The sequence below is a fragment of the Rhinolophus hipposideros genome, assembly GCF_964194185.1.
Source record: "Rhinolophus hipposideros genome assembly, chromosome: 2".
Classification (NCBI taxonomy): Eukaryota; Metazoa; Chordata; class Mammalia; order Chiroptera; family Rhinolophidae; genus Rhinolophus; species Rhinolophus hipposideros.
In genome coordinates, this window is record NC_138048.1 from 48,583,942 (window position 1) to 48,600,528 (window position 16,587).

The following is a 16,587-nucleotide window of genomic DNA, read 5'->3' on the forward strand; positions in this document are numbered from 1 at the left end:
AGGGAATGATTGAGACTCCTGGGAACGAACCTTCTCTTCTGTGGTGCTAAACTCAGACTGTTTGGATACTCATTTTAGTTCTGATTGTTTAACATTCTACATTAGCTAGTCTTGTGTTTATAAATTTTCTCTCTGTCTCTTGGTTTCTTATTTTAGATACTTTCCTGTTCTGTTCAAATTTCCTGTATAGCCTTTCAATGGAGTCCGTCCTGCACGATGCATCGGAATATCGTATCATCGATCAAACCTTCTCCAGTCCTGTTCTTACCAACTTTCTCAATCAATTTCTTTATGTCTGAGGACCATGCTTATTAGATAATCATCCTAGACCTGTTTCAAAATCTCTTATAGTTCAGTACTGTTAGTTTTTAATGTTTTCTCCATAGAGTAACACTTGTTTACTGCCTCAATCTTTTTGTCTACGTAGTATACCATAGCACGCCATACTTCTTTGCCTATAGTATCATTTGTTACCTATGACCTGCTGAAATGTATATCTGTACATATCCATCTTTCTCACAAGACTGAACTGTTTTGCCTAGGTACTATATTTTGCTTATTTTCATATGCCTAGAGCTTAGTTGATGCTCAATAAATATGTGTTAAATTATACTTGAAATATTGAGCTTTTTGTGTTGTCTGGTTAACAGTTTACTTTCTTTTTTCTTTCAGAATTTGGAGTTGTCTGCGTAATATTTTCTGCAACTCTAGCTTATTTCCCACCCCGGCCTCCTCTTCCTCCCAGTGTTGCTGCAGCTAGCCAGCGACTGAGTTATCGGCGGAGCTTTTGTAGATTATTAAGGTAAGTGTACTTAGAATCACGCTCAGTGTTCTGACCAGCACCTTCAAGATAATTCCACATTTATTTAAGAGCATTAAAGATAGTAATTTTTCAGCTACCTATGAATTAGATTGTAAATAATTGATAAAATACTGATTAAATACTTTAGAAGGACTTCTTATCAGACATCTATCTTAAAAATTACACAAAACAAAAACCTCCATAATTTTTGTCATCTGTCCATAACACCTATACTATTATTTGCTTAATATTTTTAAAATCAAATCTTTTGCTTAGTTTTATTTTATAAGGAAACATATCACATAATAATATCTGTGAAATCAGGAGTTATATCTGTTTATTTTTTCTAATATGTAAATTCTTTTTATTCATTTTGTATTTCTTAATACACATTAAAATAAACAAGTGCTAGTCAATACAAAGTGAATAAAATAAATAATATTTATTTATATACCTCCAGTGGGATCATACTTTGAGAAACAATATTTTATTTTATTGGTATAACTTAAATGTAATTAGATTAAATTCAGCCCGTGAATGCTCAGCTGTCCAGTACTGAATTCAATTCTTTGGATATATAGACCATCACTGGTAATTATGATTTGCAATTGGGCAACTAGAACTTACCTTTTGTATTTTTTCCCTGGTTAGTTGTGATGAGTTTTTAATGATTCATTAGCAACTCTCTCTAGTTGGTTCTTTGTTTCCTAGTCTTCCTCTCCTACCAGATGGTAAGTTCCTGTGGTCAAGAGCTATGTCTTTGTGCCCATATAGGAATTCTTGTCTCATTTGGAATATAGTATGAGCCACATAATGGGTAATTTTTAATTTTCTAGTATTTTCATTTTAAAAATGTAAAAATATGGTTTAAAAATTAATTTTTATACCATATTTTATTTAATTTTTATACCATATTTTATTTAACCCAATATATCTAAAATACTATTTTAACATGTAATCCATATCCAAAATTATTAATGAGATTTTGCATTATTTTTTTCATACAAAATCTTTGAAATCCAATGTGTATTTTACACTTACAGCATATCACAACTCAGATGCTAAGTTTTCATTAGAAATACTTGGTCTGCACTTAAATTTCATCAAATTAACATTTGATCAGTGTCTCCCATATTTCACCATTTATCTAAAATTAAAAATGAGTTTTTCAATTTTGTATCAGCACATCTCTGATATTGTTTGAAAGGTCTTATATTCTATAGACAGTTGTTTGGGCCTTAATTGAAGATCTTTCGCTTCACCTCTGTAGAATACATTTTTTTCATAATGGTTAAAAAAATTTCCATACTTGAAATAATTACTTTTACCATTTCTCCATCCAAAAATGGTTTTATTTTTATGCAGGAACACAAACTGTTTTATAGCCAACTGAAATTGCAAGCTCAAATCTGTTAAAAAGTTATTTTAAAATGTTTGTTGGACATTTAATTCTCTGATTTTGGGCAACTAATTTTCTTGATTTTATTTTTTTGCTGTTGAGAAGAAACTTCTTATAAAATTCACTGTGTATTTGTTGAACATCTCTTAATATTAACCACTTAATTATCTTAAGTTTTTTTTCACACAAGAGACATCATTTTGCTCTGCTACAGCAAATTGCAGTTGTCATTCATTATGAAATTTGCAGCATACTTTCTTCCAGTCTCTTATTTCTTCTCCATAAAATATTCAGATAAACAAATTACAATGTTATATCATTGCGTAAAAAACAAAATATTTGGAATTGACTTCACTGACACCAAGAAGATCAGTGGCAGTTTATAATACTAGAAACAATACATGCTACAATGTGACACTATAATATCTTACCCAGAGTAGCAGTTAAAGTAAATTGCAATTCTACCAAAAAAATTAAGTTGTATTATATTTAATGGAAAAATACTTTACACTGCTTCTGTTTTTAACACTGCTTCTGTAAAAACACTGCTTCTGTTTTTAAATTTTGATTTCAATTAATTAAAATGAAGTAAAATTAAAAATTAGTTCTTCAGTTGCACTAGCCACATTTCAAATGTTCAAGAGCCCCGCTGGCTACTGGCTACCATGTTAGCATAGCTATGTAACATTACTTTTCAAACTTTGGTTCTCACCCAAATAATTTAGTAGGCTGTTCACTTTAAAAACAAAAAAAAAGTAGAATGGAATAAAATAGAGTAGAAAATATTACTGCATCACTTGTAGTAATGACATTTTTTGTGACACTTTCGTTTCAGTCTATATGTATGTATGGGTAGGTCACAAAGAAATATGTTTCTTACTCTGGAGTACAGTAAAAAGTTTTTGAAAACCACATTGCTACAGCACCTAGTACATTGCCTTCCACATAATAGGCAAAGAAAACATATTAGTCAAATTGAATTATTATCAGTGGCACACAATTTATAAGATGACGTTGAAATAGTTTTTTTTTTTAATGTTATTTAAGTTTTTCTTTATGCCAAGCCAGAGATTAGATAGTAATAGATAATGCCTAACATTCCTTTGTCTCTTCTCATATTCATCTGTTTACTCTGCAAGATGGCTTGCTTCGATCTTTGGGCTGGCCACAGGAGTTCTTTGGGCCTACCATGTCCCATTCCCCTAGCTGACCCATATAATTTTCTCTGGTCCTTCAAAGAACCCCTGAAATCATACTTCCTGGATCAATCGGAATAACTGCTTTTCTCGATTCTAATTCCATTATCTGGGAGGAAAAAATCAATGGTTATGTGCCAAAGTTTCCACCACAAATTTATTTACTATTCATATGATTCCCATCTCTTAATATACGTTCACCCTGTGTAACCTAATGTAAATGTTTCCCTCCCTTTATATATTGATTCAATGTTTGATGATAATGGTCGTTGTTTTTGCCTTTTAAACTTCAAGACTGCATAGCTGAGTTGAACATGTTCCTTGCTTCAGGACACAAGAACACATTCATTTATTTAGTCATTCATTCTTTTATTTATATTTCTCACTCCCATTCACTTTCCACTTCCCTACCCAAGCCACTTCTCAATGCATTTAATGTGTTATCTGTCTTTGTGCTTTTGCAATATGTGTACTATTTTGTATGCATCTTTGTTTAATTTACCTAAATGATGGCACATTATATATCTCATTCTGTGTGAACTATTTTTGCTAAACACTGTGGTTTTTTATAACTTCGTTTTGGAAATTTATAGAAATATGCAAAGTTACAATAGTATAACCTTCAAATCCCCATAATCCAATATTAACAATTGTCTATTTATAGCTAATATTGTTTCCTCTCTACTTTACCCACTCCCCCCCTTCCTGTATTCACGAAGCAAATCCCAGATGACAAGTCATTTCATCTGTAAATATTTCAATATGTATAATATATGTTAAAGAGTCCCTAGTTTTTTAACATAAATATATTACCATTATCATACCTAAAAACTTTTTAACGATAGTTTGCTAATATCAAATCAATGTTTAAATTTCCAATTGTCACAATTGTCACCCCAATAAATTTTAAAAAAATAAAATAAATAAATTTCTAACTGTCTCATAAATGTCATAAATGTTTTTTAAACAATTTGTTTGAATGAAAATTCACATAAGGTCCATGCACTGCAGTTGGCTCAAATCCATTATAATATTTGGTTTCCTTTTCGACTCTCTCGTTTCCTCTTTTATTTGTTGAGGAGCCATCTCTTTTGTCCCCAAGGTCTAGATTTTGTTGTTTGCCTCCTTGTGGTGTCATTTGCCATGTTTTCCTGTCCTTTGTATATCCTATAACTTGTTAACCAGAGCTATGTTCTGATTCAGGTTTCTATTTTTGCTTTCGTTTTGGTTTTACAAGACTAATCCGTAAGTGATGCTTCGTCTTCCGTCTGGAGATGTACGGTATCTAGATAACTCTCCTTTTGTGATATTAGCGCCCTGTTTTCAAGATGCAACTACAACTAGTTCTTTGTATCCCATCATATTTTATCTCCCCCCTCCCATCGTGTAACCACATTTCCTCCAACTCATTGTCATCACAAATACTACTGCAGGGACATCTCATGGGTCACAGTAGACCTCAGAATTTCTTTGGAAAATAGACACCACAACAGGATTGCCGGGTCATAATACAGTTAAGCTTAATTTGCCAAGTGTTGCCAGATTGCTCTCAAAAATGCCTGCACTTATCTATACTTCCATCAACAGTGCCCACTTCCTTGTATGCCCACCCAAACTTGGTATTATCCATCTTTCTAATTTTTGCTCTTCCAATAGGTATAAACTAATATATTTTTTACCTTGCATGGTTATTAATGAGTTTGCAACTCTCATTATGTGATTGTTTGCCTTTTAAGTTTTATCTTCTATAAATTCCTCTTCATAGTTTTTGCCCATTTCTTAATAGTAGTTTTTTTTTTTTTCTGTCTTAAAATTGTTTGTTTGTTTTTTTTTATTAATTAATTTATTTATTAGTTTCAGGTGTACAAAACAAGGTAATACTTAGACGTTCATCATTTATATCCCTCATACTGTGAACCCCCCTCCCCCTTCTTAATGATTTACATATTCTAGATACAAATTCCTTGTTGATTTAAAATTCTAAAAATTCAAATATATATTCCCGTTCTGCCTACTAATTTTGTCCATTAATTCCTTAGTTAACAACTTTCTGGTTTTATTTTCCTTATTTAGGTTTTCAACCTACCAGAATCTTCTTTAGTATGTGATATTAACTATTAGGTTGGTGCAAAAGTAATTACAGTTTTTGCAATTATTTTCAACCTTTTAAACCGCAATTACATTTGCACCAACCTAATAGTGATGCAGGTTTGTTTTTGTTTTTTTTCCTCCATGAAATGAACTAGCATCATTTGCTAAAGAATCCCTAGCCCTTTCATGTATAATGCCACTTTTATTATGTATTGAGTTTCTGTATCTTAGCTATTTTCCGCCATTGTTCTCTTTGTTCTTGGGCCAGTATTTTTATTACTTTGACCATATAGTTTGTCTTAATATCTGATAGGACAAAGACCTCCTTTTTCATACTGGGGGTGCCAAAAAAATCTATACACATTTTAAGAGATGTTATCTATGTGTTACTTTTCGAAGTTGAATTGAATTACGTTAGCAGTGTGTAATTGCAGAAGTCAAACATGACTTGTATTCATCTTTCATTATCGTTATACTATATTGAGTATTACAATTTTAATAGTTTTCCTTTCTTAAAATGCGTGTACATTTTTTGGCACCCTCTGTATTTTGAAGGGTGAGTTTGCTTTCCAGGACTTTCATTCTTCCATATAAACTTTAGAGCATCGTTCTTGAGTTTCTAAAAAAAAAAAAAAAAAAAAAAAAACCAACTGGAATTTTTATTCTGATTGCATTGAATTTGTAGATTAATTTGAGGTGAATTGATAGCATGGACTGTCTCACCATCTATTTAGATCATCTTTTGTTCTCTTAATTAGATTAAGACTTGCTTCTTTTTATTTTCCCCCATAGAGATTTGGTCCTTCCTAGTTTATTCCTACATACTTTATAGTTTAGAACTTTTTAATAGTTATTGTGAATGATATCTACTTTTAATTACATTTTCAAAAAATTTTATTGGGGAACAGTGTGTTTTTCCAGGACCCATCAGCTCCACGTCACGTCGTTGTCTTCAATGTAGTTGTGGAGGGTGCAGCTCACTGGCCCATGTGGGAATTGAACCCGCGGCCACGATGCTATGAGCACTGCGCTCCAATCCACTGAGCTAACTGGCCGCCCTTAATTACATTTTCAAATTTAAACTTTTTATTGTGAGACCATTGTAGATTCACATGCAGATGTAAGAAATAATCCAGAGAGATGACATTGACTCTTACCCAGTTTCCCCCAATGATAACAATTTACAAAATCATAGTATAATGTCAGAATCAGATATGGATACTGATGCAGTCAAAATACAGAACCTTTCCATTATCACAAGGATCACTCCTGTTGCACTTTTATAGCCACACCTACTTCCCTCCCACTCTATTCCTTAACCCTGACAAACACTAATCTGTTCTCATTACTAAAGTGTTGTGACTTGAAAAATGTTATATAACTGGAGTCATAGAGTACATAAAATTTGGGGGTTGACTTTTTCACCCAACATAATTGTCTAGAGAGTCACCCAAGTTGTTTTGTGTATCAGTAGTTATTCCTTCTTATTGCTGAGTAGTACTTCGTGGTATTCGTGTACACAGTTTAACCATTCACCTGTTGAAGGGCATCTGAGTTGTTGCTAGTTTTCTTGGCTATTACAAATAAAGCTGCTGTAAATATTTGTATCACACAGGTTTTTGTGTGAACACAGTTTTCATGTCTCTGGGATAAATGTCCAGGAGTGAAATTGAAGAATTGTATGGTAGTTGAATATTTCTTTTTTTTTTCCAATGCCATTTTCCAGAGTGGCTGTACCATTTTTCATTACCGTCAGCAACATACGAGTCATCCAGTTAGTTTCTTTGCATCCTCACCAGACTTTGGTGTTACCACTATGTTTTTGTTTTAGCCGTTTTAATAGGTATGTAGAGGTACAATTTCTGCAGAAGGCAATTGGCATTACTTAGTAAAGATACAAATACACATAATATATGCCATGGCAGTTGCACTTCTAGAAATCGATTCTCCAAGTGTACTAGTGCATATGTGAAATGACTGTAAGATCAAAGGAGTAAAACTATATTATTGTGTATAATATATAAACATATAAACATTATATTGTACAAAATATATAAAATTATATATCTATATCTCAGTAGAGTGCTGGTTAAATAAATTGTGATATACATTCCAAAATAATGCAATACTATGCAACTGTGAAAAAAAAAAGAATGAAGAAGCTCTACATATATTGACTATGGAAGAGCTTTAAGACCTAAGTTAAAAAGGTAAAGTTCAGCAAGTGGTTATAATGTGCTACCATTTATGTAAAAAGATTGCGGAAAGAAAAAAATATATGTATATGTATGTATGTATTTGTATTGGCTTGTATATGTTGAAATATTTCTGGGAGGTTATCCAAGAAAGTCATAACACTGGTAATTGTGGGAAGAGGGGGATTCAGGTAAAAGGGAGACATTTTCCCTATATTTTTATACTTGTTTGTTTTTGAACCACTTGAGTTATATTGCCTATTAAATAATAAGACAAATAATAATAAAGTAAAAGTTAAAACTACTCTCTGAAAATGATAAAACTGGTAAATTATATATTTGTTTTTAATCTTTGTTTTTTCTCTCTATCTTGTTTATAAGGAAAAACTAATATTTTTTAGCATTTGAATATTTTTATTTTTCTATCACAGTTGAAATACAAATATTGTTAGCGGGTGTACAACATAGTGATTAGACATTTATATAACTTACAAAGTGATCACCTCAATAAGTCTAGTACCCACCTAAGAAACAGTAATTTATCCTTTCAAATACTAGCGTGTTTTTTTTTTAACTGAACCTACCTACTCGTTCTATGAAATAATGTTGGTAATTCATACATTTAATAAACACTGACAATTTTAAGCAATATGAGCAAAAAGGCTATTCTTATAAAAATAAAGTTTAAGAACTTTGAATTTATTTATTTACTTATTTTATATGGAAAAATAGTTCAAATAGTCTCTTAAATCAATATAGAAATACACGAGGACCTACATTGACTCATTAAAGAGCAACGTCTAGTAGCAGACTTACAATTAGCCTAATTGTGAAGGAGGGCCTTAAACATTTCAAGAATCTGAACTAACTGATGTAAGAACTTTGAATTTATGAACAAACTAACAAATATTTTTTATTTTTGATTCTAATGTTCTAATTTCCAAGTGACTCTTTTCTGAGTAGGAGTTTGAATTCTAAATTTTGAATCTGTAATAATGTTTTCTTTTCATTTTTACAGCAATTTGAGATTTTTGATGATTGCATTAGCATATGCAATACCACTTGGAGTATTTGCTGGCTGGTCTGGAGTTCTGGACTTAATTTTAACACCTGTGCATGTCAGCCAAGTAAGCATTTTAATTCTTTATATGTTATAGGTATTTTTAGTTCATTTGAATTATAAATATTATCTGTATGTTCTTGGTTTTAGCTTCCAGGTCTGGGTAAAACATTATTCTATACCACTGTTGCAAAAACAAGATTTTTATGAAATAGTTATAAACAATATTGATTTTCTTCCTGGGTTTTGTTAACAGTCATGAATTTCACATTTATTTAGGGGTTATTAATGATGCTAATAAACAGAAAAATATTAGTTTTGTTGACTCCGTCCTTTATCCTTACTTCATACTTTATAAAGAAGATTAAGGTCCCACCATCAAATATATGGCTTTTCCTACATCTAATTTCTCACTTTCTCTCAAGTCTCAGAATAAGGGTACCTCATTTCTTTAAAAACAATCATTTCACCTATATGCTTGATGCCATTCATTCCTTCTCCTTGCTTCCATATAGCATGGTAGAAAGAGATAGGGAGAGATTTGGAGGGGCAAATGGAAGAAATCCAGTATACTAGTATGATATTCCATTGTACGAGGTCAGACAATTAAGTTTGTAAACTCATCCTAGCAAAAGTGCTACATACCTCATTGCTGAATATCACTATGGTCACCTTAGAAGTACTTCCCTTGGGAAGCTATGCACCAATGCCAGTGCCTAGTCCACCCTTCAAAGCAATTTTGGAACTCTTTCTGGAATGACCATCAGAGCTGCCGTCATATTACCCTTGATATCCTGAATGTCATCAAAATGTCTTCCTTGCAATATTTCCTTTATCTTCAGGTAAAGAAAGAAGTCTTTGGGGACCAGATCAGGTGAGTGGGGAGGGTGTTCCAATACAGTTATTTGTTTGTTGGCTAAAATCTCCCTCACAGACAGTGCTGTGTGAGCTGGTGCATTGTCGTGAGGCAAGAGCCATGAATTGGCTAAAAGTTCAGGTTGTTTACATCTATCTTTTTCACGCAGCCTTTTCAGCACTTCCAAATAATAAACTTGGTTAACTGTCCAGTTGGTACAAATTCATAATGAATAATCTCTCTAATATCAAAAAAAGTTAGCAACATCGTTGCAACCAGTTCGCTACTAAATTGTCAGATCTCCTATACTATACAATTTTTTAAAATGCCAAAGCATTAGGTATACAAAGAAACAGGAAAATGTGACCCATATTTAAACAAACAAAAAGCAAAAAAAACCAATAGAGAGCAACTCGGAGATAGTCTAGATCTTGGATTTAGCAGACAGAGATGTAATGCAAAAGAGAGAAATCTTTGCTTGCTCCAAATTCAAGAATATATCCCCCTATGTTATTTTGTAGAACTGCATTGTCCAGTACTGTAGCCACTAGCAACATGTGGCTATTTAATTTGAAATTTTAATTAGTTGAAATGAAATAAAATTAAAAATTCACTTCCTCAGTAGCACCAGCCACTTTTCAAGTGCTCAGTAGCCACTTGCGCCTTCTGACGACCATATTGGACAGTGCAGATAAATTACATTTCCGGCATCACAGAAAGTTCTATTGGACAGTGCTGTTCTATCCTTACAAGGAAACTTTATTGTTATCCCTGTCACATTTAAACCTAGAATTGAATTTTGTGCTAGTTATAGGGTAGGGGTTAAATTTTTCCCCCACTATAGATATGCATTAACCTAATATCAGTTTTTGATAAGATCATGCTTTCTCCATTGCTCTCTAGTGTCATCTTTGTCATAATGAAGTGCCCTTATGTGCATGGATGTGTTTCTAAACTATTTTTTCCTCTGATCAATTTGTCTATCTTTGTACCAATACCAAATTGTCTTAAATATTCTGGTGTTATAAGTTTTGATATCTAGTAGAATATTAGTTTTATTGGAATTTTGATGAGAATTTTTTGAATATATAGGTCAGTTTGAGAATTAACTTCTTTATAATTCTGAATCTTTCAAGCCATGATTGTTATATTTCTCTTCATTTACATAGGCCCTAATATCTCTGAATGATGCTTTGTAATTTTCTGCAAAGACTCCTATATATTTGTTAGGTTTATTCCCAGGTATTTGATCCTTTTTGAAGCTATTGTAATTGGTAACTTTGGAATTTTCTCTTGACTGACATATAGAAATATAGTTGATTTTTGTGAGTAATTGCAGTACAGCTGATCTTGTATCCAACAACTTTGTTAAACTCACCTACTTATTGTATTAATTTATCCATAGATATTTTGGCCTCTCTACATATATGCTCATATCAATTGTGATAAGTAACAAATAGATGGGAAAAATACATTTAATAATACTCAACATTGAGATAATCGTGTGATTTTTCTCTTTTAAACTATTAATGTGGCAAGTTACATTTCTTTATTATTAAATGTTAAACCAATTTGTCATTGATTTGTTATACTTTTTATATATCAGTGGATTCAGTTTGCAGGATTTTTTGCAGATATGTTCATGAATGAGATTGGCATATATTTTCTTTTCTCATCCTATCCTTTCAATTTTTGTATTAAGGTTTTGCTAGTCTCAATCAAAAACAGTTTAGGAAGTGCTTCCTATTTTCTTAGTCTCAGAAAATTTTGTGTAAGTTTAGTGGTTTAGAAATTTTGTTTTTCCTTAACCATTTGGTAGAATTCACTGATGAAGCTATCTATTTTTCTTTGTGAGAAGATCTTTAATGTGGATTCAATTTCTTTAAGAGTTATAAAAGTATTCAAATTTTCCATTTATTCTATTCAATTTTGATAAGTTGGTAAGAAGCTCTTCACGGTATCATCTTATGATTTTATTAGGTCTCCAAGATAAGTCATTATATTATTCCAGATAATTGATTATCTATATCTTCTTTCTTATTTTTTTCCTTGAATAATTTAACCAGGGACTCTTTCATGAATTCTTATTTTCTATTTTATTGATTTCTGATTTTATCTTTATATTTTTCTATTCCTTTTTCTTTGAGGGAAGTTATTTTGCTCTCCTTTTTCTTTTTTTATGTGAATGCTTAGCTTTTCGATGTTTAGTTTTTCTAATATATGTATCTTATGGCTATATATTTCCTTTTAAACACAGTTTTAGCTGCATTCTATAAGTTTTCCTAAGTAGGATTTTCTTTATTATTTAATTTAAAATATTTTCTAGTTTTCATAGTGATTTCTTCTTTGAACCATGGGTTATTTAGAATGACATTTGTTAATCTATAAACTGTTGAAGATTCTGTCGTTTTTTTTGTAATTCCTAACTAAATTGCATAAATCTGGTCATAGGATATACTTTATGATTTCAGTATTTTCAAATATTCGACCCAATATATGATCACCTATATTTTATAATTCTTGGGTATCATGTTTTAGTTTTTATTTTATTTTTTTAACAAGCAAAAATAACCAAATTTAATATATACATATGTATGGGAGCCCCACATACATAAGAGAGTCTGAGGCCCCACCTGCAAGAGTGGTTCAGACATAGAAAGGAGAATAGAGGTATATTAGACATTCTGAGCGAGGGATGAGTTAAGGTGGCTTGGGGGCTTCAAAAGATCACTGCACAATTATAAGAGTAGATGTTTAGTAAATATAAGTTTGCTCTGCCATACATAAGTGGGTCAAAAAGAGATTATCTCTGATACTCTCCCATTATGGGCAAGGCCCCTAATTCAGGTTCTTCTACATAGTCAACTGAGTGGCAGAATTTTTTCTTGAACCTGAAGCTAACATTACCTTTGGCTCAAAATAATCTGCATACCACTGAGGGATTGTGTTTTATGTACCATATGTCAGTTAGATCAATTCTGTTAATTGTGTGTGTTCACAACTTCTATATCTTTACTTATTTGCATTTGCTTGTTCTATCAGTTACTGAGAGAGGTGTGTTAAAATCCTGCACAATTATTATATATTTGTCTATTTCTCCTTTTTATTTTTGTCAATATTTGCTTTATATATTTTTAAGACTATATAAGTGATACACATAAATCTAGATTTGTAATCTGACCAGTGAATTGAACCTTTCATCCACATGAATGGTTTATTTCTAGTGGTGCTTTCTGCCTTAAAGCTTATTAGTTACATCAGCCTTCTCTTGGTTAGTGTTTGCATGGTATGTCTTTTTACATTTTTTCACTTTCACACTTTCTTTAGGTATACCTCTTGTAAGTAGCATATCATTTTTTTCTTTAATCCAGTCTGATAACCTTTTTTTTAAAGGGTAGAATTAATATTTTATTCTCATTTATAATCAGATGGCAGTTGAGTATTGTCTTTATATAATACTTGATCTTTCCTTTTTGTAAATAAAAAAATTACAAGTTTTCAAGACCCAATGGCTGGTTATGTTTTCAGAAAACATGATTAAATTAATTCATTGAGGGTGAATTCAAGTTTTTCCTCATTAGCTCCAGAAAATTTACCCACATTTTGTCCATTTTTAAAAAACTGGAAGGTTGGCATTCATTTGACTACACACTCTGAAACAACATTCTGATAGTCGTCCACATGTACTTCAAGGAACACCACATTGGAATACTTTTCAGAGAGCGAATGAAAGAAAGGCTTGATCATTTTGCAAGGCCCACACCACATGGCTGAGACGTTAACTACTATTATGAGTTTATCTTCTGCACTGTTCAAGGCTTCCTTAAAAGCATACTTGCTCTCGATCTGCTTCACCTTTTTGGCAGCTGAGGTCTGACAAGTGACTGTAAAAACTGACAGAAGTGATTACAAAGCATCAGACAGAGCTGTAGTCTGATAATCTTTGTGTTTTAATTGGAGTATTTAGTCCGTTTACATTTAATGTAGTTATTATAGATTTTGGTTTAAATATACTCTCTGACTATTGATTTTTATTTTGTTCAGTCCAATCTATCCTTTTTTTCCTTCTTTCCTACCTTCTTGTGAATTAAGCATTTTTTATTATTATTATTATTCTGTTTTCCCCCCTCTATTGCTTGGTACTTAAAGTCTTTTTTACTATTTGGTGGTTACCCTATAAAGTACAGAATGCACTCTTGACTTATCAACATCTGTTATGAATTAGAACTTTTACTTCTTCCAGAACTGTTCAAAATCTTTAGAATCCTTAAACTCCATTTAATCCTCTAGCATTATTGTGCTATAATTGTCATGTACAAGACATTGTCATTATTGTTTTACACAGTTAATATTCATTTACATTCACCCTCATATTTACCCATTTTGTTTTTCTTTGTTCCTTTACTTCAGTAATTTATCTGTGATCATTTTTCTTCCATCTAAAGAGCACCCTTTAGAGAGAGAGAGAGAGACAGACAGACAGACAGACAGACAGACAGAGAGAGAGAGAGAGTGTGTGTGTGTGTGTGTGTGTGTGTGTGTGTGTGTGTGTGTGTTTTGTGCAGTTCTGTCTGGCAAATTCTCTTGTTTGGGTTTTGTTTTTTATTTTGGTCTGACAATGTCTTCATTTCACTTTCATTTTTGAAGATTATTTTTGTAGAACATAAAATTCTTTGTTGGCAGTTATTTTGTTTTGATTCTTTGAAAATATTCCATTTTCTTCTAGATTCCATTGTTTCAACTGAGAAGTCAGCTCTCAGATTTAAAAGCTTAAGGTTTTCTCTGTCTTTGATTTCAGCGGTTTTACTATGATATAACTATATAACTATACTATGATTTTTAAAAAAATTATTCTGCTTGATGTATGTAGGACTTCTTGAATATATGGCTTGATGTCTCTCATCAATTTCTGAAAATTCTTAGCCAATATCTTTTTGAAGCATGCTCTATTTTTTCTAATTGCACCTCTAAGGACTCTAACTATATACATTATACCTTCATATTGTATGCCCTGTGTCTCTTACTCTTTCTTCTGAGTTTTTCATCCTTTTGCCTTTCTCTGCTTCAGGCTTGATATTTTTTTGGGGGGTGGGGGTATATTGAGGAGCAGTGTGTTTCTCCAGGGCCTGCAAGCTCCGAGTCATTGTCCTTCAATCTACTTGTGGAGGGCGCAGCTCAGATCCAAGTCCAGTTGCCATTTTCAATCTTTAGTTCCAGGGGGCACAGCCCACCATCCCATGAGGGAATTGAACCAGCAACCTTGTTGTTGAGAGCTCGCGCTCTAACCAACTGAGCCACCCAGCCGCCCCTTCAGAAGCTCAGCGGCAGCTCGTTGTCTTCAATCCAGTTGTGGAGGGCACAGCTCACTGGCCCATGTGAGAATCGAACGAGCAACCCTGTTGTTGAGAGCTCGCGCTCTAAGCAACTGACCCATCGGGCCACCGCAAAGCTGGATATTTTACCTAACGTTTCTTCCAACTTACTATTTTAGTTTTCAGCTTTGTCTAATATGCTATTGAGCTCATCTATGAGTTACTAATTTCTATTACATTTTTAAGTTATAACATTTTTATCTGATACTTTTTCATATTTTATCTGATATTTTTTCATAAAGTTTCCAAATTTCTGTAGAAATGCTTGAACCTATCTTTTATTTTTTTGAACTATTAAAAATAGTTGAAGTCTGTATTTCATAATTCCTTTATCTGGATCCCCTTTGTGTCTTTTTCATATTTGTGGTATTCATTGATGTTTTCTTATCTCCTTCTGTGTTCTATGATTTTTGACTGAATGCCAGACACAGTGTATGAGAAGTTGTAGAGATCATTTAAACTTCAAGATAATGTTATTTTCCTCCAAAAAGAACTACGTTTTTTCTGGCAAGAGTCTGAGGATCACTTAATCCAGTTTCAGGAACTGAAATCATTTAAAACTGGGCTTCAGTCCATCAGAATACTGTTCTGTTTCCAGTTCACAGTACTCTTAGGTATAGCCCTTCAGATTCCCCAGTTAAAGGCTGGGTGTTTTTTTACAGGGCCACCCATCCACAGTAAGCCCCAAATTCATATTTTTATCTTTCTAAGGTCAACGACACTTCTCAGCTCCTTAGCCACCCTTTCTAAAATCAGCAGACATGCCACCCATCAGGGAAAAATGTCCCCAAACACCAGGTTTATCTCTCTGGGTTTCCTTTCCATTCTACATCATGGGTCCATAATTCTGGATTTTCTTCTTGGCTCTATGAGGCCATCAGATAGATTTCCCCCAAGATTTTCTAGTTCTCAATCAGAATATTAATCCAAATTACCTAGTGTATCTTCACCATAAGAAGTAAGCCATCCTTCAGTTTCCTAACCTATTTTTATAGATGGCAGGTATTCCAAGCATTCTCAATTTCAAGAAGGAAAAGTGCAGCACCTATTTAAATGCTTCTGATTTTGTGGATCTTACTATGCTTCATCTTATAAATGCTGAGAAGTTCTTCCAAGTATCTCTGTCTGTACAAACTCTGAGAGATACAGACACCTTGAATCACACCTGGTATTAAATAAAGAGAAATTTAAAATTAAATCAAAGCAAAAATATTAAAACAAAGAAAAAAATAATTACTTATTAAGTACAGTGTTGTTAACTAAAGCAAATGTCATGAACAAAGGAAGCAGAAAATCACATAATAGCCTGAAAGGACCAGGATCTGTACAGTCAGAGGCATAGAGGTTCTTAGCTTGGCACAGGATCCCACTCACCTGCGTAGGGGCTAGATGGAAATGTTTGTGAGCATCTAACAGTATTAAGTGGGCCTTAGACAGTGGATGCTAAAGGCTCTGCCATGAGAGGGGCAGCCCTGTAGAATAGAGAATTCTCTTGCCCCAAATGCCAATGATGTAAAAATATTTAGAGATAATTTAAGCTACAGAATGTTCTCTTTCTCCAAAGAGCAGAATCTTTGTTTCTGGCACCAATCACTGGTAGAATAAAGGACTTGTGT

General features: G+C 32.7%; 1 protein-coding gene and 1 pseudogene across 2 annotated transcripts in view; one reads left to right on the forward strand and one right to left on the reverse strand.

Moving 5' to 3' along the window:
* Nucleotides 1-16,587, forward strand: part of SLC49A4 (solute carrier family 49 member 4) — a 74,621-nt gene that overhangs the window by 30,069 nt on the left and 27,965 nt on the right. Inside the window, exons 4-5 of the mRNA XM_081028734.1 lie at nucleotides 673-802; nucleotides 8,702-8,810. Coding sequence (XP_080884860.1) covers nucleotides 673-802; nucleotides 8,702-8,810 — 239 coding nt within the window. The remainder of the gene's footprint in view (nucleotides 1-672; nucleotides 803-8,701; nucleotides 8,811-16,587) is intronic.
* On the reverse strand, nucleotides 13,137-15,033 carry LOC308506269 (thioredoxin-like; annotated as a pseudogene). Its single transcript has 2 exons — nucleotides 15,030-15,033; nucleotides 13,137-13,492 (listed from the first exon to the last, which is right to left on the reverse strand). The product of its transcript is annotated as a thioredoxin-like (transcript).